Source organism: Corylus avellana, chromosome ca6, assembly GCF_901000735.1.
Source record: "Corylus avellana chromosome ca6, CavTom2PMs-1.0".
Taxonomy (NCBI): Eukaryota; Viridiplantae; Streptophyta; class Magnoliopsida; order Fagales; family Betulaceae; genus Corylus; species Corylus avellana.
In genome coordinates, this window is record NC_081546.1 from 29,242,647 (window position 1) to 29,265,141 (window position 22,495).

The 22,495-nt window shown below is 37.9% G+C and overlaps 4 protein-coding genes across 4 annotated transcripts; 2 read left to right on the forward strand and 2 right to left on the reverse strand.

Moving 5' to 3' along the window:
• The first annotated feature begins 344 nt into the window (after positions 1 to 344).
• LOC132184372 (ATPase 8, plasma membrane-type) lies at positions 345 to 6,188 on the forward strand. Its single transcript, XM_059597986.1, has 14 exons — positions 345 to 661; positions 1,337 to 1,555; positions 1,629 to 1,766; positions 2,042 to 2,356; positions 2,498 to 2,824; positions 2,928 to 3,047; positions 3,140 to 3,262; positions 3,389 to 3,493; positions 3,589 to 3,898; positions 3,988 to 4,502; positions 4,583 to 4,756; positions 5,037 to 5,219; positions 5,345 to 5,520; positions 5,744 to 6,188. Exons 1-14 carry the CDS (start codon positions 608 to 610, stop codon positions 5,838 to 5,840), a joined length of 2,856 nt encoding a protein of 951 aa, XP_059453969.1. The 5' UTR covers positions 345 to 607; the 3' UTR covers positions 5,841 to 6,188.
• A 972-nt stretch (positions 6,189 to 7,160) lies between these two features.
• On the forward strand, positions 7,161 to 10,660 carry LOC132184762 (uncharacterized). The gene is made up of 5 exons (XM_059598503.1): positions 7,161 to 7,362; positions 7,507 to 8,098; positions 8,577 to 8,983; positions 9,507 to 9,605; positions 10,178 to 10,660. Exons 1-5 carry the CDS (start codon positions 7,229 to 7,231, stop codon positions 10,389 to 10,391), a joined length of 1,446 nt encoding a protein of 481 aa, XP_059454486.1. The 5' UTR covers positions 7,161 to 7,228; the 3' UTR covers positions 10,392 to 10,660.
• Positions 10,661 to 11,339: 679 nt separating this feature from the next.
• Positions 11,340 to 15,585, reverse strand: LOC132184393 (uncharacterized). Its single transcript, XM_059598019.1, has 9 exons — positions 15,425 to 15,585; positions 15,277 to 15,334; positions 15,088 to 15,196; positions 14,384 to 14,492; positions 13,861 to 13,912; positions 13,624 to 13,770; positions 13,420 to 13,531; positions 12,486 to 12,612; positions 11,340 to 11,969 (listed from the first exon to the last, which is right to left on the reverse strand). Exons 1-9 carry the CDS (start codon positions 15,526 to 15,528, stop codon positions 11,513 to 11,515), a joined length of 1,275 nt encoding a protein of 424 aa, XP_059454002.1. The 5' UTR covers positions 15,529 to 15,585; the 3' UTR covers positions 11,340 to 11,512.
• Positions 15,586 to 16,414: 829 nt separating this feature from the next.
• LOC132184345 (DNA replication licensing factor MCM5) lies at positions 16,415 to 22,495 on the reverse strand. Its single transcript, XM_059597944.1, has 18 exons — positions 22,193 to 22,495; positions 21,828 to 21,971; positions 21,330 to 21,509; positions 21,149 to 21,247; positions 20,925 to 21,061; positions 20,730 to 20,835; positions 20,058 to 20,192; positions 19,908 to 19,985; positions 19,576 to 19,680; positions 19,341 to 19,432; positions 19,124 to 19,256; positions 18,353 to 18,448; positions 17,930 to 18,021; positions 17,753 to 17,843; positions 17,434 to 17,543; positions 17,114 to 17,243; positions 16,918 to 17,019; positions 16,415 to 16,733 (listed from the first exon to the last, which is right to left on the reverse strand). The coding sequence occupies exons 1-18, from the start codon at positions 22,475 to 22,477 to the stop codon at positions 16,650 to 16,652; spliced, it is 2,199 nt and encodes a 732-aa protein (XP_059453927.1). The 5' UTR covers positions 22,478 to 22,495; the 3' UTR covers positions 16,415 to 16,649.

Here is a 22,495-nt window from a genome sequence, read left to right on the forward strand (position 1 = left end):
AAACACCAAGTAAATAGTTGGTCTTGATCTGTTTTTCATCCTCGTTCTCAGATGACCGTACAAGATAGCAAAGTGGAAGCATACAAATCAGCCTCCATAATTAACTTTTAACCAAAAATGGCCGTAGACTTTGGTGAGCCACATAAGAAGAAGACACCCACAAACCCTTCCGAGGAACCCGAACCGGCACGTAACCGGTCAACTGCAGTAGCAATAAACGGGTAATCATGAGTTGCCATTAACCCTTTCGTAGCTTCCCTCGCTTCCCTCTCCAACGTTCATTATAAAGCAACAGCCGCGCATTTGATACTCAGGTTATTGCTGTCATCTTGGGGGCAACGAATCTCATTCCTTTTAGCTCTCTTTCTTTCTCTTTTCTCCTGTATCTTTGGATGGAGGACGAGGAGGCCTAGATCAATACAGGTCTCTCTCACAGAAAGAAGAAAGAAAGGGGAGCTTTCCTTATATATACATTATACATATATATATATATATATATAGAGAGAGAGAGAGAGAGATAGAGAGAGAAAACAAAGAAAACCCAGAAGAGAGACGTCACCATCTTCCTTGAACAACCACTTGTTCTTTTTGGTTTTCATCTTTCATCATGGTGGCCGAAGAGCTCTCCTTGGAAGATGTCAGGAACGAGACTGTTGATCTTGTAAGCAAATGGCATACTTTCTTTTCCCATTATTACTTTCCTTTCATTTGGATATGTATCTTTTCTTTTCTTTTTCTTTTTTTGAGTTGGATTTTGTTTTCATGAATGATGAAAAACTCAATATGACTCAAATAAGCCAAATGGGTAGTCTTTATTTTGTATGTTTTCTCCGCCACCAAACAGTTCTCATACATTTCAATCGTGAAAAGTTTCATCGAGCAGTTCTTGCTTCCCGCTAGTTTTATTCATATATTGGTTGGATTTTCTCATTTTTTTGTTCTTTATTTTTTCCTCAAAAGATTTGGGACAACGTGAACTTGGAATTTAGATTGCGTTTGGTACTTTAATCTTGCGTATTAAAAATGTAATTTTAAACCAAATTACAGAAAAATATGTATCATTATAAAAAATTTTATTTTTAAATAGTAAGAAAGTGGTGCATTTTTTAAAATTCACGATTTTAAAGGTTAAACTCTAATTCTAAAGGTTAAACTCCGATTTTAAAGTTCAAATTAAAATTTTAACAGAATGTTTAATTTTTTTTTGAAAATAGCCTCTTCAAATTGCACGATCCTATTTGATCAGAGAATTTTTTTCATAACATTTGACTTAATTTTAATGTTTTTGGTGCTAATGGTAATAATGAGTTGTTAATTTGATGAATTGGGTGTGCAGGAACGAATTCCGATTGAGGAAGTTTTTGAGCAGCTGAAATGTACAAGAGAGGGTTTGACAGAGGAGGAAGGCCAGAAGAGGCTACAAATCTTTGGCCCGAACAAGCTTGAGGAGAAAAAGGAGAGTAAACTCCTCAAGTTCTTGGGCTTTATGTGGAATCCCCTATCATGGGTCATGGAGTGTGCTGCTATCATGGCCATTGCTCTGGCCAATGGAGGGGTAACACTCACAATTTTCCCTCCCTCTCCCTTTCTATCCCTCTCAATTATTAACAATCCTCTGAACAATTCAGGGCAAGCCACCGGACTGGCAAGACTTCCTTGGTATTGTTGTGTTGCTTGTCATCAATTCAACGATCAGCTTCATTGAAGAAAATAATGCAGGCAATGCTGCGGCTGCTCTGATGGCAGGCCTTGCGCCCAAAACCAAGGTACATATGTTCATTCATTTACATTCCCACAACTTACACTTGCTGCTTCCTTTGATGTTAAATGTAATATGTAAAACTAAGTTTGTGTTAAATTAGTACTTATCTCTTAGTATAAAAGGTTAAGTTAATAGAAAACAGTAAATGGAGGCCAAACACTTGAGGTATTTAATTAAAATAAGAGGTGAATAACGGAAACAAAGTTTAAACTTCTAAAAGTTTAAGCCGAAAAAAAATAGTAATTTTAATCATTTAATTAATATTCTAACGATTTGCAGGTGTTGAGGAGTGGAAAGTGGAGTGAGCAAGATGCAGCAATGCTGGTACCAGGAGATTTGATCAGCATCAAGTTGGGAGATATTGTCCCTGCTGATGCCCGTCTCCTGGAGGGTGATCCTCTCAAAATCGACCAGTCTGCTCTCACTGGTGAATCCCTGCCGGTCTCCAAGAACCCTGGTGACGAGGTCTTCTCTGGTTCCACCTGCAAACAAGGTGAGATTGAGGCTGTTGTTATCGCCACCGGCGTCCACACATTCTTTGGCAAGGCCGCTCACCTTGTAGATAGCACCAACCAAGTTGGTCACTTTCAAAAGGTATACTGGCTAGTACTTATGTACAGCCCAATTTATAGCATACTATATTAGATGATTCATTTGAAGTCCTTCAGGACTTTTTTTTTTTTTTTTTTTTTTTTTTGTGGAGTAATTTTTGGTGGTTGTTGATGATTTGATCAGGTGTTGACAGCCATTGGTAACTTCTGTATCTGCTCTATTGCGGTGGGCATGGCGATTGAGATTGTGGTGATGTACCCCATCCAACGGAGGCCATACAGAGAGGGTATTGACAACCTGTTGGTACTTCTCATTGGAGGTATTCCAATTGCCATGCCAACGGTCTTGTCCGTGACTATGGCTATTGGGTCTCACCGCCTGGCACAACAAGGTGCCATCACCAAGAGGATGACAGCCATTGAGGAGATGGCAGGGATGGATGTGCTCTGCAGTGACAAGACTGGGACTCTCACTCTCAACAAGCTTAGTGTTGACAAGAACCTGATTGAGGTTGGTGACTTAAAAACTAAATCGTATATAATTTTCTAGAGGATAATAATCGGTGACCATTTTTTAGACCAGTGCTTATCCTGGGTGTACTTTTTAACTGTAGGTGTTTGTAAAGGACCTCGATAAGGACAATGTAATCTTGATGGCTGCTAGGGCTTCCAGGGTTGAAAACCAGGATGCCATTGATGCTTCCATTGTTGGGATGTTGGGTGACCCCAAGGAGGTATGAAATTCCGTTCCTCTTTTTGGTGGATGCATTTTATCCAAGTTAATTACTTCCTATTCATTTTAATGTAGTAACTGTGGGCTTTGCAGGCAAGAGCAGGGATCACTGAGGTGCATTTCTTGCCCTTCAATCCTGTGGGTAAGCGCACTGCAATCACCTATATTGACAATAATGACAACTGGCACCGAAGCAGCAAGGGTGCTCCTGAGCAAGTAATTAGAGAATCCCTCCTTCTTGAACAATTATAGCATTTGAATTCAGATATCCAGTAAAACACACTTTCAGTAACGTTTATTTCCTTTCACATATGATTTCTAACTATTTTACTTGTGTACCAGATTCTTGAGCTTTGTGACGTAAAGGGGGATGTGAAGAAGAGAGCACATGAGGTTATCGACAACTATGCTAACCGTGGTCTTCGTTCCTTGGGAGTTGCTCGACAGGTAGATTAGTTAACAGCATATAACTTCACGATTTTTGTCATCCAGGAGTAAAATAGGTTACTGAATTGAAATGGGTTATGCCTTCTCCATTTCAGACTGTTTCAGAGAAGACCAAGGAGAGCGCTGGAGAGCCTTGGGAATTCCTGGGTCTCTTGCCCCTCTTTGACCCTCCAAGGCATGATAGTGCAGAGACCATCCGCCGTGCCCTTGACCTTGGCGTCAATGTTAAGATGATCACTGGTGATCAGCTTGCCATTGGAAAAGAGACTGGTCGCAGGCTTGGCATGGGCACCAACATGTATCCCTCTTCCTCCCTCCTTGGCCAGAGCAAGGATGAGTCCATCTCTTCCATTCCTATTGATGAGCTCATTGAAAAGGCTGATGGATTTGCCGGTGTCTTCCCGGGTAATAAAACTATCATCTAGCCTCTACAGAGGATAATATAGATATAGCATTGCATAGTAGTGTTAACAATTCAATTTTGGGGCATGCAGAGCACAAGTATGAGATTGTTAAGAGGCTGCAGGAAAAGAAACACATCTGTGGAATGACTGGAGATGGTGTCAATGATGCACCAGCACTCAAGAAGGCAGACATTGGTATTGCAGTGGCTGATGCTACTGACGCAGCCAGGGGTGCATCAGACATTGTCTTGACAGAGCCAGGTTTGAGTGTGATTATAAGTGCCGTGTTGACAAGCAGGGCCATCTTCCAGAGGATGAAGAACTACACAATCTATGCTGTTTCCATCACAATCCGTATTGTGTTGGGATTCATGCTTGTTGCTCTCATCTGGAAGTTTGACTTCTCACCTTTCATGGTCCTCATCATTGCCATTTTGAATGACGGAACGATCATGACCATCTCTAAGGACAGAGTGAAGCCATCTCCTGTGCCTGACTCATGGAAGCTCAAGGAAATCTTTGCCACTGGGGTTGTCCTCGGCACCTACATGGCCATCATGACTGTGGTGTTCTTCTATCTTGCTTTTGACACTGACTTCTTCTCAGTAAGTGAATTACACTAACACTATATGATTATATCAATGCCTGCATATACATGATGGATACTAAGAATAGTTGCTTGCAGAAAAATTTTGGTGTCAGGCATATCGGTAAAAACCCGGAAGAGCTTAACTCAGCTCTCTACCTTCAAGTGAGCATTATTAGTCAAGCACTCATCTTCGTTACCAGGTCAAGGAGCTGGTCCTACGTTGAACGCCCTGGTCTCCTGCTTCTTGCTGCCTTCATTGCAGCACAATTGGTTAGTATTTTTATTTTTTACTTTGAACCAATTCATAGTAAGGATCAACTTCAGGTCGTATCAATGCATGGATATAAAATTATATAATCTATAGGTCAACGCTAATCCAACCCATTTAATTAAACAGAGCAGACCTTCAACCTTAACCCGCTAATTTCATGTTGAGTTAACATCGGGTTCGTAAGTCGTGTAAAAAATTACTAGTCCTAATTCTTACCACTTTCTTGTGCATTGCACGATTCTCATACCTTGTCCTAACTTTGGCACCTACAAAAAACAGGTGGCCACCATCATTGCTGTGTATGCAAACTGGGGCTTTGCCAGAATCCATGGCATTGGGTGGGGATGGGCAGGAGTGATCTGGCTCTACAGCATCATTACCTACATTCCTCTTGATGTCATCAAGTTCGCCATTCGCTATGCATTAACAGGCAAGGCCTGGAACACCCTGCTCCAAAACAAGGTTCGTAACACCATGAATTTTGTATGCTCTATCAATTAATGTCATTCAATTTATTTCTCTTTTCTTCTTTTTTTTTTTTTTTGTTCTAAATCACTTCATTTTCTTTGTGTATGTACCTAATGCAGACTGCTTTCACAACAAAGAAGGATTATGGAAAGGGTGAGAGGGAGGCGCAATGGGCCATGGCTCAACGTACAATACATGGTCTCCAGCCACCAGAAACTCTGTTTAATGACAAAAGCAACTACCGGGAGCTGTCCGAGATTGCTGAGCAGGCCAAGAGGCGTGCTGAAGTTGCCAGGTAAATTATGTTAGAATTCAGAATCTTTGTTCTAATATCATGTTAAATGACTACTTGTTCCAAAAGTTTAAACTAATAAAAAAAAATAGTTGATTTAATCATTCAATTAATATTCCGGTTTATTTTATTAAGAATGTGCATGTACCTTAAATTGGACTAGCTAAAAAACTTTGTTATCAAATTTTACTAGAAGCCATAAGCATAAGCTTTTCTTCATTTGCAGGCTCAGGGAGCTGCACACTCTCAAGGGGCATGTTGAATCGGTGGTGAAGCTGAAGGGCCTGGACATTGAAACCATCCAACAGCACTACACAGTTTAAAACACAACGTGAAAGAAGGAACAAAGCTGATTTTTTTTTTTTTCCTTTTTTTGTTTTTTGTTTTTTGTTAAGCAAGTGTATGTAGCCTAATAAGAAAGATGGAGGCCGAAGGTCAAAAGAAGCTATTTGTTATCTTCTTTCTTTCTTCTTTTTTTCTTTTCTTCTTTTCTTCTATATTACAGGAGGTAGAATTGCTGGAATAACAATCTCAGGAGATTTGTTGCAGCCGATTCGGAGATTGGAAAAAAAAAGAAAAAGAAAAAAAAAAAAGAACTCAAAGGGATACAATGAAGACTAAAGGGGCATTTATATATATATTCTATATAAATATGGTGTCAATTTGTAGCATGCCAGAACTCCTTCATCTTTCTTTATCTTTGTTCCCAGAAATTGTTAATCTCTGTTGCCATTTCTCCTCACCGGATTTTGGCTATTGTTTTTTGATCTAATAATACTTAGTTGTAGTTATGATTGAAAATATAAGCATCATGTTTTTTCCATTTTCTGTTGGTATTGCAGTACCCCTTATGTTTGTTTGCTCAGAGTTCTTTGCCTTTGTTGGGCATAATATCCACAAACCAACTAATTTCTGAATTCAACAGCAAGATATGTTGCTCCCTTAATATCCATAAAGCAAGGAAAACAAATCTCCAAGTCTTGGTGGATTAGAAGTTCAATCCAAATTCTTAAGCGTGGGGACTCACATTCATTCCGGATCAAAAGTGGAAAAGATCTTCCCATATATATATATATATATATATATATATATATATTTTTTTTTTTCATTTGATTAGAAAATATATAAATAAAATTCAACACTGAAATAAATTATAGCGTTGAAATAAATTATAGCGTTGGCGTTCTAACTCAATGATATCTACTATTATATTATTTTGAATCACCCATTATCAAAAAACTTAAGTTATTTAATTAATATTTAACATATTATACATGGTGTTTTAAAACAAAAATTTATTTATTCAATTATCCACTTAAAAATGATTGAAAAGTAGAAAATAAGTCGATGTAAAAATCCCCACATAAATTATTATTTTGATAAAAAAAAATTGTTAGAAATTATATTTTTATCTTTATTATTAATTTATTTCGATGACGTGGCGGTTAATCAACTCTCGACTAAAACGATTATAAAAATTGAGAATGTTGCACGGAATTTTGGTGTTAATTGAAAAAAAAAAAAAAAAAGTCGAAAATGATGTTATAAAAAAGATCTCATTCCCGCCAGTGTCATTTCCCGCCACACCCACTAACATATATACCCCCCAACAATTCTCAAATTGCAAACATAACCATCCAATCTCTCTCTTTCTCTCTCTCTCTCTGTGCGTGTGTGTATCTGTGTGTGAGTTCTCAATCTTCGATCTACCATGGCGTCGTCTGAGAACCTGACAGAGTACGAGCGCAAGCGCCTCGAGAACATTCGCCGAAACGATCAGATGATGGCTGCCCTTAAACTCCAGTCCAGAGCCTCCGAGCTCTCCGCCTTTTCCAAGCGCCAAAGGTCTCTCTCTAAGTTTCACTTTTCCATGAAGCCCATCTTTGTATTCATCCAAAAACGAAAGCCCATCATTATTTTCGCCCAAAAAAATAAAACCCATTTTTCAATTTCTCTTCTTTTTGTGATTTTTTTTTCTTTTCATGGCAGAGTTGGAACCAAATCGTACAAAGTAAGTCCGGAGAAGAAACCCAAAACTGAGACGCCAATCGTGATCCGACGGTCCTTGCGTACTCGAGGAATGCCACCAGATTATTTGGACTCCAAAGGTCTAGAAGATATCGTTGAAACAGTCCCTAAGGTTGCGAAATCTTCAACCCCATCGAAGCCTTCGCCAAGCGATTTGGGGCCCCTTAGTACGAGAGACGCTTATTGTGGAACCGGGTCCGATAAAGTGCTAATTGAAAGACTTTTGGGCGCTTCAAGGAAACCCCATGAGGAATTTGGTGATAAAAATGGTGGGGGTTCGATGAGGGGTGCGTGTGGGAGTGGGAGTTGTATGGAATTGGGGGCTTTGAGCCTGAAACCAGAGAATATTGCGCGAGTTGTGCCGGGGAGGATCATGAATGTGCGGTTTTTTCCTTGTAAAGATTTGAGAATGGTTGTGGTGGGGAACAAGTTTGGAAATATTGGTTTTTGGAATGTTGATTGTGATACGGAGGAAAAAGATGGGATTTATTTGTATCACCCGCATCCAGGTCCCATCTCAGGGATTTCGATTCAGCAACATTGCTTGCCAAAGGTGATTTGGATTGAATATTGCTTGCATAATATTGTTAATACTTAATCTTTAGCTATATTTTGTCATTGACTGCCCAGAAATCTTCAAATACTCTGGATTAAATGTTAGACTGTTAAATAGTTGTAAACGCTATGAACCAAATGCACTTATACTTACTGACGTAGGATAACATTCGGATAAATAAGTCTGTTGAAGATTCTGTTTACTTGAAAAAATTGAACGAGGTACATGTGCTAGGAGATCTTGAGGCCATTGAATTGTAATGATGAATGTACATGGGTCTGTTTTGTCTTTATCTTCATGTTGAGTCATCTGCTTTGGATAGTACTGTGCAATGGTTTTAGTGTGGCTCTTGTATGTCACTAGACTCTAGTTGTGTCTTCCCAATTACATGCTCACACACTCTACAAGTATTGTATTGTGGGTGTTGAGTTTCATATGGCTTCAGCTGAATTATACTCGTTGAATTCAAGTGCAGATCTTTACCAGTTGTTATGACGGATTTATCCGATTGATGGATGCTGAGAAGGAGGTATTTGATCTGGTATACTCAAGTGATGATACTATATATTCTCTATCTCAAAGATTAGATGATGTGAAGTGCTTATATTTTAGCGAGGGTCATGGAGTTTTGAATATCTGGGATGAAAGGGTTGGGAAATGCACAACCCAATGGAATTTACATCAACATAGGATTAACTCCATAGATTTTAACTCGAAAAACTCTAATGTCATGGCTACTAGTTCCTCTGATGGAACTGCCTGCATATGGGATTTGAGAAGTATTGCTGCAGATCAACCCAAACCTCTGAAGGAAGTTAGCCACCAAAGGGCTGTGCAGTCTGCTTACTTCTCACCTTCAGGAAGCTTCCTCGCGACGACAAGGTATTTGTGTTGTATTGAACCTCTGACTTTGAGATTGAATATCTTACCTCCTGTGTGAGAAACATTTGTGCTAGTTCAGTTCATACTATATGTGAGTACTCTTCAAAGATTATCATCTATGCTTATCTATATAATTTTATAATTAGTTTAATGAACAAAATGTACTCTTTTATTAATAAGCTTTTTGTTAAACGCTGATCAAGTGCATTACGTCTAAAATTACCTGCTGAAGAAGCGCTATTTCGTAGTTGATCCCTTTATTTTATAGTTGTAGTTGTGATATGTTAGGCATTTGATGCTATCAACTTCCTGTGTTCGGTACACAAACTGTCAACTACTTTTTTTGTTGCCCCTAATTGCAATATATTGCTTACAAGCTTCTTTCTGCTGTACTTGCCACTACTGCTTAATTGGGTTAGTTATCTTGTTTAAAGCCCAAAGTGTTGTATACAATGCAGCAGTAGTTCAAACATTACTGTAAATGATTCTTAATTGTAATTAATTTTCAATTATCTTCATGCAGCATGGATGACAGGGTTGGTATAGCAAGCGGAATCAATTTTGATGATACAGTAATGATTAAACATGATAATCAGACAGGCAGATGGATTTCTTCTTTCAGGTATGAATTTTGCCAGATTATTGGATGCTGATACGACTTTTCTTTTTTGTTGAACTATCTGCTTGATGTTCTATGGCAAATGCCACAATCATTCTCTGTTGCAATTTGTAACTTTTTCTTAAGAATAACCTGTCGTTGGTTTGTAGCTTGTCTCAAGCAATTAATTAATAAATAAATAAATAAATAAATTGTTGCCTATGTTGTCATCAGGATATCAGTGCTTAAATTTTATCATATTTCCTGTAGAAATGGTTTTGAATCTAAAGATGGATTGTATTGAATGAGAAATAGTATTTCTGTGTTTCCTATTTATATCCAACCACATCAGGATCCTTTGTCAATGAGTAACCAAGTTTGGTAGATTCATATTCTGAGGCAGGTTCTTGGACAGGAGGGATGATATCAATTATCAGGGAAAGTTGTACTGTAGTCCTAGTTTCAAAACATTTATCATGCTACCTTTCAAAACATTTATTGTAGACAAATTAATACTAGACCTTGCAATCTGAGAAAAAAATTTGATTTTAACTTCTGCTCTTTTTTTTTTTTTTTTTTTTTTTGGGTGGGAGCAGAGCAATATGGGGTTGGGACGATTCATACCTCTTCATTGGCAATATGAAAAGAGGAGTTGATGTTATGTCCCCAACTCAAAGAAGAACAATATTCACTTTACAAAGCCCGGATGTGTCAGCAATTCCATGCAGGTTTGATGCACACCCATACAATGTTGGCATGCTTGCAGGAGCCACAAGTGGGGGCCAGGTTTATATATGGACATTGGGCTAGGAACCTCAGTTTCTTTCTGCGCCAGATTCCTTTACGTTTAGTGTGCCGGTTAGCATAAATATGACTGATGTCGTATCTTCAACTTTCATGTCTTTTCATGTGTTGTAAACTGACAAGAAACTACTTTTGTTAGTCAGAGGGACTAGATATGTTCAGGCCTGTCTAGAAATTGTAAGGGCGTTTCTTTTTTCTTTTTCCTTTTTCTGGGGAAGAATTATCATGACTAATGACTATTTATGGAATTATATTGTCCAGCCTTAACCAGGTTATGTTCTGCTACTGGATTTAGTTCTTACTGTTTCTGGTCGTTGGGGATTTTTCCATCAATTAGATTATATTTTTAAAATGGATTAGTCTACATTGTTGTTTCTTCATTTCCATTATAAACATAGCAACCAAGAAAGTTCTCAACTCAGAGTCAATAGGTCAATCTTAAATGCATGAGGAAAAAAAGAGAAAGAAAATGAAAATTCTATTGGCTTCCACCACCATGTAATGGTGAGGATCATGGGTCCCTGGAGTTAAGGGTCCCTTCGCAATAGGAAAGTTGCACCATGCCTTTAAAAAATGGGTGGATTATAGATATCATTGTCCCATTATTACGCCCTGGATTCCTATTGTGGATGCAATGACATATTCGTATTGCATGCAAAATGGATAACTCATGTGAGAGGACATTTAGGGCCTACTTGACACAAAATGGGTTACTCATGTGAGGACATTTAGGGCTTACTTGACACAAAATGGGTAATTCATGTGAGAGGGCATTTAGGGCTTACTTGTTCGGACTGTCCAAATATTTGTCAAATTAAATAGAACTCAAGTGCCTTCTCACATGGCAGTTCATTGTGCCCAAAAATGGCCCACTCTTCATTTACTTGCCCAAAAAAGGCTCACCCTTCATTTATGGGTAACTTTCTACTCAAGAATTGGATGTAAACTGAGCTTAACAGAAATTGTTCATATTCTTATTTATTCTCACAGAAAGCAGGAGATTGACAACACAAGACTGCAATCAAGATTGCCAAAGCAAAGCTCTATTTATTTGAATTTTTTTTTTTTTTGGTTGGCCTAAGATTTGAATGCTTTGGGTAAGTGCTAAAATTGAAAAATTCCCTGAATCATTGCTTTATTTTCTTCCAAGAGGTTAGTTCACATGGAATCAAATCTTCATTAGCGGACAGCATAGCCTGTGCAACCAATTTTCCAAGCCAGCCATGGTACAACAGTCCCCTTGAACCAAGCCCTCCAAATAACCAATAATTACAAGTATGATTTCCACCAAGAATATCATCAACACAGCCCAAAAGCGGAAGTGATCCATGTGGAGTGAGAGGTGGCATTGCCCTCAGACCAGCTCTTGCATCAGTAAAAGTCCAGTCCTTTATAGCTGGATAAACCGAAGAGGCCTTTGGCAGAAGCTCTTGAAGAGCAGTTGAGGATTCATCTGCTGAGACAATTGGTGAGGAGTTTCTTGATTTCCATTCCCACGTTGAGCCCATGTATAGACTACGGCGCCCCTGGAAGGCAAGCCACGCATCTGACAGTATCGATGGACCATGGTCTGGATATTCTTCTCTGAAAAACAGTGTTCCAGAAAATATGGAAAAAAAGAGCAATAAGTTCGAGGAAACATTTGCAAACAAATGGTAGAGGTGGCAATTCATGTTTGTGTGTTGAGACATGAGTATAAAGCTATATAAATCAACCCTAATCTGACTCATTTAATCAAACGGGTGAGACCCTCTAACCCTAACTTGCTAATTTTGTGTTAAATTTGTGTTGGGTTTACGGATTGTGTCAAAAATTGACAACCTTACCAAGTGGCAACAATATGCTGTTTGATTGTCATAGCCTTTCTATGACATCCTGAAGGGGATCACCATAAACAGTACAGTACCCCCCACATGAGACTAATAACCATCAATCAAATTATCAAGAAATTCTTTATACGACCCTGTATATGTTATAAAACATTTGATTTGTTTGGCATTGCTAAAATTGAGTTATATAGGCCCAACCGCCTAAGACATTCAAGGTCTATTTTAAACCTTCTGGCATAACATTGTATGCAATGCATAAGATAACTTTTACCCCATATCAGCAGGCAGCTGCAGGTGAGCAACGACACCCCTGCAAGTCCTCAAAGGAAGCCTTCCTGAGAGCTCCGGAAGTAAATCTGCTTTGGCACCTAGGCAGATTACTACCCCATCATATTCCCCTAAATAAAAAAAATGCAAGCACGCATTAACTTCTTAGGGAAGAGATAAAAATACTCAGACAAAATTATGCTTGAAAATCATGAGATTCCAGCAGGATTAGCCACCCAAAACAGCAATTTGAAATTCCACCAGGATTAGCCACTCAAAACAGCAATTTGAAGCTTAAAAAGGTTTGACAGTCTAAAATTATGCAAAGCCAAATCTTATTTTATCATAGCCAACCGAGAGTCAGATTTCCTTGCCTAGTTTAAGTTATTGGACTTAGTTCTCATGTTTGGGATTGAATTTTATTGGTTCAAGGATACCTTTCTCAGGCTATTCAACTAGCTTGGGATATATTTTAAGTCTAAAAGACAATGGTCCACCATTTTAGGTAGTTCTGTACTTGGATAATCATGTGTGTAAGTATGAACTAGAAGATATCCTATTTGCTCAGGCCACAAGAGTCTCCTTCAGTTCCAATTCCTAATAATGAGGCATCATTTACTGTTAAATTCAATGAGATATCTTATCTAATCCATAGAAAGCAACAGCCTGACAGGATCAAAATATTTGCATCAAGAATTTCACTTTTGAAGTATTTATATAGGAAATTATATCTGAAGTTCAAGTTTTAGACAGGATTATTACATACATGGAACCTATATGGAAAGAGCCTAAGAAGTCTAAAACATGAGACTCCTTCAGCAGGTACGTGAGAACCAACTGTGGCACACCAGATGAAATTTATAAAAAAATAATAATAATAATAATAATAATAAAATAATAAATAAATAAAAAGGTGAAGCAGTAGTTTGGGTGATTACCTTCAAGGTCAAGGAGTTTATGAATAGATTTCTTATGCAAACATAACTCTTTTCCTCCAAAGCCAGAAGTCGATAATTCTTTCACTAAATTTTCACATGCTAAGAAGAGTGCCTAATAAAATAACAACGAGAATGAAGATAAAATAAAAACGAAAAACAATTACTCCAAGAAGAAATAAATAATCAGAGGCTTAATTCTCCAACCTGGAGATAGCGTTGAGGATGTATATTTACAGCTTCAGGCATATAGAAGGCGGAGTTGAATGGAACGCATAAATTGGGTACAAGATTTTGAGCAGCATCCTTGTCAATGGTCTCCATTCTGCAACTGGCAAGGCAATTCTGAGCATTCTAATCACATAAAGAAAGAAATATAGATATTATTATAAACAAAATATCAACTTCTAAGCTATTTAGGGTTAAAAAAGTCGATAGAATTACATCATTCAATGTGAGCAAATTCTTCATGTTCATTGCTGGTCTCAAGATGCCCCTGAATCAGAAAGCTTTCATCAGAAGGATAAGCCAACACATAAATGTTAATTGACACGCAGCATAAGAAAACAAGAAAGAAAATAATTTCTAAGAAATGAGAACTTAAACCAACTCTCTGAATAAACACTAGAGTGAAAACACAATGAAAGACTCCAACTTAATTCAACATATTACAGAGACAACATGACATTTTTCTGTCAGAAATTCATATTACAACATTTCAAAAACCGTTAGGAGCCATTCCTCCACCAAGGGTGCAAGGAAACATCATGAGCACCTGTCTGTTGCACCTTTAAGTGTGCTTATTTCGAACACCAAAAAATTGCTAGATTTTTAAACTATGTTCAGTCAACTAATTAGCTAACATCAATATACAGTAAGTTAAAAAAAATGATCCAAAATATAAATGTCCTTAAAAGGGTAGCCAAAAATCTACAAAAAAAACAGTTGTACGCAATGAGAAAGGAACCTTCTCCGAACTATGAAACCGTCAGAATTTTGACCAGCTGCTGCCTCAGCAATGCTCAAAAGCTTTACACTCTCTTTCCAACACTCGGCACCCCAGGTCAGCAGCTTACCTGCCAAAAACATTCAAACTGAGTCATAGGATGAGATGACAAAATCTAAACAAATTATTTTTTTAATTAAAAATAACTGGTAGGATTTCAAGAACTCGTGGAATTGTCTAAAAAATATAGAGGATCTCATCCCAAGCGATGCCTACCTTAAATTAGATATTTTGGTCCTTGAAATATCACTAGGTTTCTATTTGGTCCCTAAATATTAAAAAAATTCCAATATCACAATTCAAATTTTTAATTTGGGGGGTAATGCTCTAATGGTCTCTTATGAGGTGAATCTTATGAGGTGATTTCACTCATCACCGTTAAGCAGTTTTATGATAATTGTGTGAATCTTATGAGGTGATTTAACAACTTTTACACTTTAAGGAGGGATTTGATAAAAGGTGAACCATTTTTTCCTTCATTTGGAGTCATCAATATTTGTGAATATGTCATTAGTTTTGATCAACGAAGGATTATGTTGTGCAAAAAGGTCCCTAAATTTTTAAAATTTCCAATTTCAACCTTACATAGTGCGAAAAACTAAAAATCTAACGAGGCAAAATTGAAAAGTCTTGAAAAATCCAAGGACCAAATAGCAAAGCCTGACCTTTGGGGGAATAAGGGTGGAGTAGTCCGCCGGAAACTCCAGAAGCCCCTCCACCGATCCCAACTTCATCGTATATGTCTATCCGTAGTCCCAAATCCTTCGGACTTTCCTGCAAATATAAATTTTAATATTTTCTAAAAAAATAAGAATGCAATGAGGGTAAAATAGTTGAGAGAGAGAATAGAATACTTGTAACAAGTGCCAAGCAACGGAGAGGCCGGCGAAGCCAGCGCCGAGCACTGCGTATCTTTTCCACCGACCAATCGAAATTCAAATGTCACGTTGAAGCTCATAGAAGAGAAAGGAATATTGTGAACTGAAGAGTAAAGGTTGCTACCTGAGAGGATGTTGAGAGAGTGAGACTGGTGGAATGGCTCTTATGGTGTGGTGTCCACGGTAACGAGCGTGGGCCGGCGGAAGGTTCGAGCGGGAGAGAAGCATCCTACGGTTGCTCTGTGGAGGAGCGACCGCCCCAACTCTATCTAATATTTATATAAATGGTCCGTCTGTTTGTGTAATTCTTCACGTGGGTTTGGAAATGTGATTTAATAAGTACGATTTAAAAAATGGTGTCTTTTTAAATAGTTACTTTTTAAAATCATTGTAAAACATGTTAAAAATGTATTTTTTTATTAAATATTTGTTATGCGAAATCGTGATTTTGGTTTAAATTCGCGTCTTTTTAAATAAGCATCTTTAGCCTGATTATAAAAATCACAGATCTTTCTTCTATTTTAAATTAACGGTTTTTTAAATTACAATGCCAAACGATTTATGTTTTGCGATATCTTTTAAAAAACGTAAATTATTTTTGCAAAATTGCAATTCTAGACGCACCCTTATAATAAATTTTGTATTTTTTTTTTATTGCAATTATTCTAATCATGTCAAATTTTTTTGATTTATCGTTTTTTTTTTTTTTTAATGGGTGGGCTACACAACATAAATTATGATACGACAGTGAATATGTTTGGTAATTTTTGGTGGTATTCTCTTGCCAAAAATGTTTTGGATTTAAAATTAAAAAAAAAAATTAATTAATTTTCAAATTGTTTGTTAATATTTTTGAAAATAAAATGCATTTTTGAATTTGAATAGAATTATCTTTTTTCTGCAAAGAATTGATAGGCCAAGCAGTAGCAGTTTAGGCATGGACTTTTCCCTTTCGGCCTCAAACATTCAGCAATTTAAGGCCAACTTCGTAATTGGGTTTTTACGCTTACTTTGAAATGTATTTTAATTTGTACGATCATTCTATGACCTATTAGCCACGGTCAGTAATTTAGACAATAATTTAAAATACGAAGCATATTGAGATTTTGAGATATCAACATAAACAACAGTAAAATCTTTAATAAAATTGACCAAAGCAAGAACTCTCTAACTAATTTTTCTTAAATACAAAAGTCAAGAATCATAATTTGGCATTGCTAGGGTTACTTCTAGAGCTTGGCAACTGAAACCCAACTTTCATATAAAAATACAGAAGCACACATAAGTTATAATCAATGTACATGTACTAACATTTTGCTGATAAAGGGTTAGGAAAATAGAATAATGGATTAGGCTTTCCGGTAAACTAAACGCCTTTCTCGCTTATATTCAACTTCATCTCTCTGGTGCATAATTATAAGAGCTCTTCTCACCTGCAAATGTAAATGAACATCAGTGAAAACACTACCATCATGAACTCATAAAAGATTCATTCGCACAAAATTTTTGAGTATTTGGATTTGAAGGTAGTTGTTTTTTGGCATTATATTCTCAAACCCTAAACCCTAACTTCTGAAGAAAAATGTTGTTGATATAACATAAAGTAAAGATACTCACAATAGATTCGTTCATGCCCATTCTGCTAAGCTCATCAATCAATTTTCTTTCTGATATGTGGTTTCCAATCCCTATTCTTCTCTTTATCTGGGTCTCTGCTTGCTGTTGGCAGGGAAAAGAATAATCAACTAGAGATTGATAAGGAGCTAGAAAAAAGACAAAATAGAGAGTATGAAGATCAGAGTCTCTGACAAACCTTTATCTCATTTGCCATCTCAGCAGTGAGATTCATGTGTTGATTTATTCCAGACCGTGCTGCATCCATCGTGGCAACAGTGAACAGTCTAATTGCTTCCTGCACATTCTCCTCAGTGGCAATGTAGGATCTGATATTGTAGTGTAGGAAAAAATTAGGCTTATGTTATACAAAGATTGCCAGCTATTAAAAAAGGAAAGACAAAATGAAAAGGTGGGGGGATGCTTAATACAAATTTAAGTAAGATGAGTTGCGACTCCTGTTATTGAATGGTTATGATCATCTAAGAGAGTACGAAGCTTTACATCAATAGTACTTACAGTTTCATTTTTGCAAGAGCCTCGCTCAATCTTACAATAGCTTCGAGCTGCCTTACAGTAATTGGTATTGCCGCAGCCTCGCCAGTTTCATTTGCTTGCTGCCTCATATCCTACAGGATGCATCACAATGATGAAGTCAATTTGGATACCAGAGCCACCCATTGATGCTAATGTTTGAAAGGGGAATTCAGGAACGGAGCAAAAAGATGGCTATTCTGAGTGAATAGCCATGAAACTTCTCACATCAAATATTTATTCGAGCACCATCTCAGAACTAATGGGTTACAGTGAACTAAGTACTCTTTTGACGTACGAGTACCTGTCTGATTTTGACATAATTATTCTGCAATAAAGTACATGCAGATTCTGATAAACGCGGGTGGCATTCAGTTCGACAATATTGTATATACCTGCAAATATTGCATCGCAGAAGGTATGAATATTTGACAAAGCAACATCAAGGAAATGTATGACCTATTTGCTTCACACTGCATACCTCTTCAGCCAATTCTCTTCTTTAGCAGGTCTACTTTCTCCCACAGATGCATTAGCAGATGCATGAACTTTTATGATATGACTAGCTATAATCTGTCATGGAAGAATTTGGGTCAGACTGCTGCCTCAACTAATAGGGCATTTGGAAGCCACATGAACAGACTTTTCCATATCGAGTTATATGGTATCTAAAATGGGATATTTGATACAACATAAAGAAGAATCATTTTAAGCTTTTCAAGAAATTAAGCAGTTTGCCCAGGAAAACAAATGAAGCAGTTTTAATATTTAACAATTATTTGACAGAATGCAGGTTGCTTCTTGAAATGCAATGAGAAACACAAGAAGATAATTGAATTTCTTTGCACAGCCAAATTCCATTTTGAAATGAAGCACTTCATCTGAGCAAGTAACTGAAAATTACCTTGTCTTGACTGTACATCCTGATATCTTTCACAATGAAGATTAAATCAAATCTAGAGAGAATTGTTGTCTGCAAATCAATATTATCCTGTGCAGTCTGGAAGAAGTTGAATGTTTTATTAGTTTCTTATTGGAAAATTATGGGGTTAAGATCCTCTCCTTTGGACCTTGTCCAGTCTGGTCCAGTGTGTGCCTCCTAATGAGCCAGTCAAATCTATGTCTGTTTGTGCCCGGCATTCAGTATATTACCTTCGTGCAAACACAATCATCATGTAAAATCAAGGTTTGAGCAAATTAAGAGAACACCCCAATCAATTTTTCCAAGTAACTGCATGGTGGAGTTTCTGGGAGTGTTGGGAAGTCCTTAGGGAGCAAGCTTTTTGTCCTAGCTTCAATCTGGTGTTGACAGTCACGGTATTCCATTCAGTTTGTGATTTCCTTTGTGCTTTTTCTGGTCTATGGAGATTTGGGTGAGGGGTCTGCATGAAGATTCTTCAGTGGTGGTTGGTTTTGATTTGTACAGAAATCAGGTTACTCTGTTAATGGGGTTTAAATCTTATGGCTGTGGAGTAAACGTTTGATGATGTTGACAAAAAAGGGAGCTTTTGGTAACAAATGACAGGGCATGTCTATAGTCGTTGGATAGTCTCTCTTATGAGAACCAAAACTGGAGAAAACTGGACAATTGACTACTGGAGAGGATCTCAACCCAAAAATACAATTATGCCTTTAAAAAGCTGAGAAAGATGAAATGGGATATATGGCCTTGGACCTTAAGATCATCATATCGTCCTGATGGAGGGTTAGCAGCTGCAAGCACTGAAGTTCTAGAATTAAGAACCGTTGTTATTCCTGCTTTAGCAATGGATATGGTTTGCTGTTCCATGGCTTCATGAATAGCAACCCTGTGCCACAGAATTAGCATTAAACTTCATTACTATGACATATAAACAAAACGACTACTAAGATTTATTTCTAGTTTACAATACCTATCTTCGGGTCTCATTTTATCAAACTCATCAATACAGACAACACCTCCATCTGCCAAAACCATGGCTCCTCCTTCAAGATAAAATTCACGCTGTAGTGCACAGGTGAACTCAAGTAAGATTTTTTTCCCAGAACAAGGGAACAAATATCAGTCCACTGACTTTCCAGTAGCAAGATAAAGCCAAGTATAACACAATATGCCTGCTTACTAGTAAACAAAGTCCAAGGACTTACAGTGCTGCTATCTTGAATCACAGAAGCTGTTAAACCAGCAGCTGATGAGCCTTTTCCTGAAGTATAAACAGCAATAGGAGCAGTCTTTTCAACAAACTTCAGAAACTGTACAGGGTAATTATCAAATCAGCACCTCCCCTTGGATGGCAAGGAAAGCAAGAGCATGAACTATCTTAAAAGTATGATTAGCATGTCTCTTCAAAATCATATGCATGTAAGTGGAGAAATCATTTCACAAGGGGGGATTAAAGAGACAACAGGGAAAGCAGGACATTCTGCAACTTTCAGTGAGTCACTCAGCTCCAGGACCACCAAATATGTATAGAACTAACCTGTGATTTAGCAGTAGATGGGTCCCCCAAAAGCAACACATTGATATCACCCCTTAATTTCACACCATCCGGCAAATTCTGCAACAGAGAAAATGGTTATGTAAAAAAATAAAGCATGTCGATGTTAAAAGATCAAAGTTCGTGATGTACCTTCCTTGATCCTCCAAACAACAGACAAGCCACAGCCTTTTTCACGTCATCATGACCAAATATAGAGGGAGCTATCTTGGAGCATATGTTTTTGTATACATCAGTTTCCGCAGCAAATTTTTTGAATTCTTCTATCTACAAACAATATTCATTACAATATAACAACTGAAAATGAAAATAAGGCGACAGATCAGAATCATCTTATCCTACGTTGCACTATACAGGGTACACAAGAAAATATATCTTGCAATCAATCAACACATTTCCAATATTTACGGTAAAAAGAAACGAAAAAAATGCAAAATAGAAATTGAGAATCTAATGAAGGCACTGTCAATTTCATTCAATACTGTAGCCTTATTATGTCAACAGATAAACACCAAAAAGCTTTATACTGGTTGTCATCTATTATAAGCTCTCCTTAAATAGCATATTTCTCACCATATAAAATTTCCAAAAACGTACAAGAAACAGACACTGATAGAGAATAATTCTGAGCTTTGCCAATCATTTACTAATGTATAGAAGATGTAAAAATGCTTTGCAATAACAAACACATACACTATGATAAGAATTATGCAACCTTGCATGATGAATAAGCAGGCGCAGCGTTGTGGCAAAGAGGGCCTGGTACAGCTTTAACTAAAGTTTACACGATGATTTAAGACTAACCTCTTCTGGCATAAAAGCAGCAGGGCCTCGAGAATTGGCCTCATTTGCTTCTTCTATTCCTACAACTCTGATATAAGGCTGTCTAACTGCAACTGCTCCTTTGTGGCTGCATACAACCAAAAGAAAAGTCAGTAATAAAGGAGGGTACACATCCAATATAGCAAAACATTCATCTATAGGTGTAGAGATCCTCACGATGTGGAAGAATTGGAAGCTTGATAGATACTATAAATACCCATGATGGTCAATCTTGTGCCTGGTACAATTGTTTGAACAAGATGGCGATCTACAGACAGAAGCATGTTCCGCGGAAGCTCCCCAGTAGGAACATCCTGCAATAATCAAGTAAAACACCCATCAATTAATTAAAAATTGTAATTCAAAATCAAACTTTTCTTCCTCAAAATTAAGAGCATCACCTCCGGTTTCTCCTGTAATTTCAAGGTTTGTTGATCAACATACTTGCTCCTATCTGGAACCACAATCCATGGATCAAGTGGGCATGGCTCTTCTCCCGGCTACAATTATCACAAACACTCATCAAACCCTCATCAAAACCACAAAAATGCGAGTAATCTAACAAGTGGTATGAAATAAAACCTGAGGAATATGATCACAGGAGCGAGGGACAATCGCACCACCGAGACCTGGCCGACAAGGAACTTGCTTTATATTTTTACAGTTCTTACAGATAAGAGTCACATATGTCGCCTTTGCCTTGGTCCTAGAAGCAGCTATGGTGATTCCGGCTATTTTGACAAGCTTCGATATATATTGCGCCTACCCGTCAACAACAAAAAACTCAAATTCAAAAAGGGGAAAACAAGGAAGAAAAACAAAACCCTAAAATCAGGGAAAAAAAAAAAACCCCAATGCTCCATTTGGTTACTTAGAAAATGTAGATAACAATCAGAACTTTTACTCCCTCATTCTCATTGGAAAACTAAAGAAAAACTCAAACCACACAACATTAGATTCAAATTTTCGTGCTTCATTACATTCCATCTATGTTTTCCTTTCATTTTCTCAATTTTCAAATCAACCAAGCAGGAAAAAGAAAAAGAAAAAGAAAAAGAGAAGTAAAAAACACCAACTCACCCCAAGCAATCGCATCGAAACTGGATCCTCCCTCGAAGTCAGTAGAACCTGCACATCCCCGGTCACCGCATCCTCCATCTCTCCAGTCTCCCCCGCCACTCTCGACCTCAAACTCACCAAGACCTCTGCTGCCGCGGTCTCAAACTACAAAACAAACACACGCGTCAAAAACCCCACAAATTCCAACCATCCAATTCATCGCATTGCAACCATCGAATCTCCTGTGATTGGTTCATCAGTTTGTTCCATTTTCCCTTCTCAAAGTGTTCGGAACCTAAATCCTAACTTTTCATAACATAAACGTTGAGAATTGAATTTCCAAACCACAAAACACACAAAAATTGCAAGAAGTGGGTGATTGTTACCAGGGGCAAGTAGTCGGCCGGGGAGGAGCGGAGCAGGGAGGGAAGGTCGGGGTCGAAGGCATCGAGATCTTCCATGTCGACGAGGAGGGACTTGGGGTTGTGGACGAGGCTCTCACGGTAGGGGAACACGTTCTTGTCGGTCTCGAAGCCCCGGATGAACTCCTTGAACTTCTGGAGCACCGAGTGGCGGCTCGCGGCCTCCGCTTCCGCATGCTCGCCGTTTCCGCCGCGCCACGAGTGCGCCTGGTCGCTGTAGTACACCGCTCCCTCGTCCCAGCCTGACATTTCTCTCTCTCTCTCTCT

Bases quoted from the DNA above. Each gene is read 5' to 3' on its own strand.
- LOC132184372 (XM_059597986.1), top strand. From the start codon at position 608: ATGGTGGCCGAAGAGCTCTCCTTGGAAGATGTCAGGAACGAGACTGTT. The intron at 4,503-4,582 runs GTAAGTGAATTA...AGTTGCTTGCAG, and splicing joins TTGACACTGACTTCTTCTCA to AAAAATTTTGGTGTCAGGCA. The intron at 5,220-5,344 runs GTTCGTAACACC...TACCTAATGCAG, and splicing joins ACACCCTGCTCCAAAACAAG to ACTGCTTTCACAACAAAGAA.
- LOC132184762 (XM_059598503.1), top strand. From the start codon at position 7,229: ATGGCGTCGTCTGAGAACCTGACAGAGTACGAGCGCAAGCGCCTCGAG. The intron at 7,363-7,506 runs GTCTCTCTCTAA...TTTTCATGGCAG, and splicing joins GCCTTTTCCAAGCGCCAAAG to AGTTGGAACCAAATCGTACA. The intron at 9,606-10,177 runs GTATGAATTTTG...GGGTGGGAGCAG, and splicing joins AGATGGATTTCTTCTTTCAG to AGCAATATGGGGTTGGGACG.
- LOC132184393 (XM_059598019.1), bottom strand. From the start codon at position 15,528: ATGCTTCTCTCCCGCTCGAACCTTCCGCCGGCCCACGCTCGTTACCGT. The intron at 15,335-15,424 runs GTAGCAACCTTT...TCGGTGGAAAAG, and splicing joins CTCTCTCAACATCCTCTCAG to ATACGCAGTGCTCGGCGCTG. The intron at 12,613-13,419 runs GTAATCACCCAA...TTTTTTATTTAG, and splicing joins TAAACTCCTTGACCTTGAAG to GGGAATATGATGGGGTAGTA.
- LOC132184345 (XM_059597944.1), bottom strand. From the start codon at position 22,477: ATGTCAGGCTGGGACGAGGGAGCGGTGTACTACAGCGACCAGGCGCAC. The intron at 21,248-21,329 runs GTTTTATTTCAT...TGATAATTGTAG, and splicing joins CCTGTGATCATATTCCTCAG to CCGGGAGAAGAGCCATGCCC. The intron at 16,734-16,917 runs GTGAGTATCTTT...TTACATTTGCAG, and splicing joins TGGGCATGAACGAATCTATT to GTGAGAAGAGCTCTTATAAT.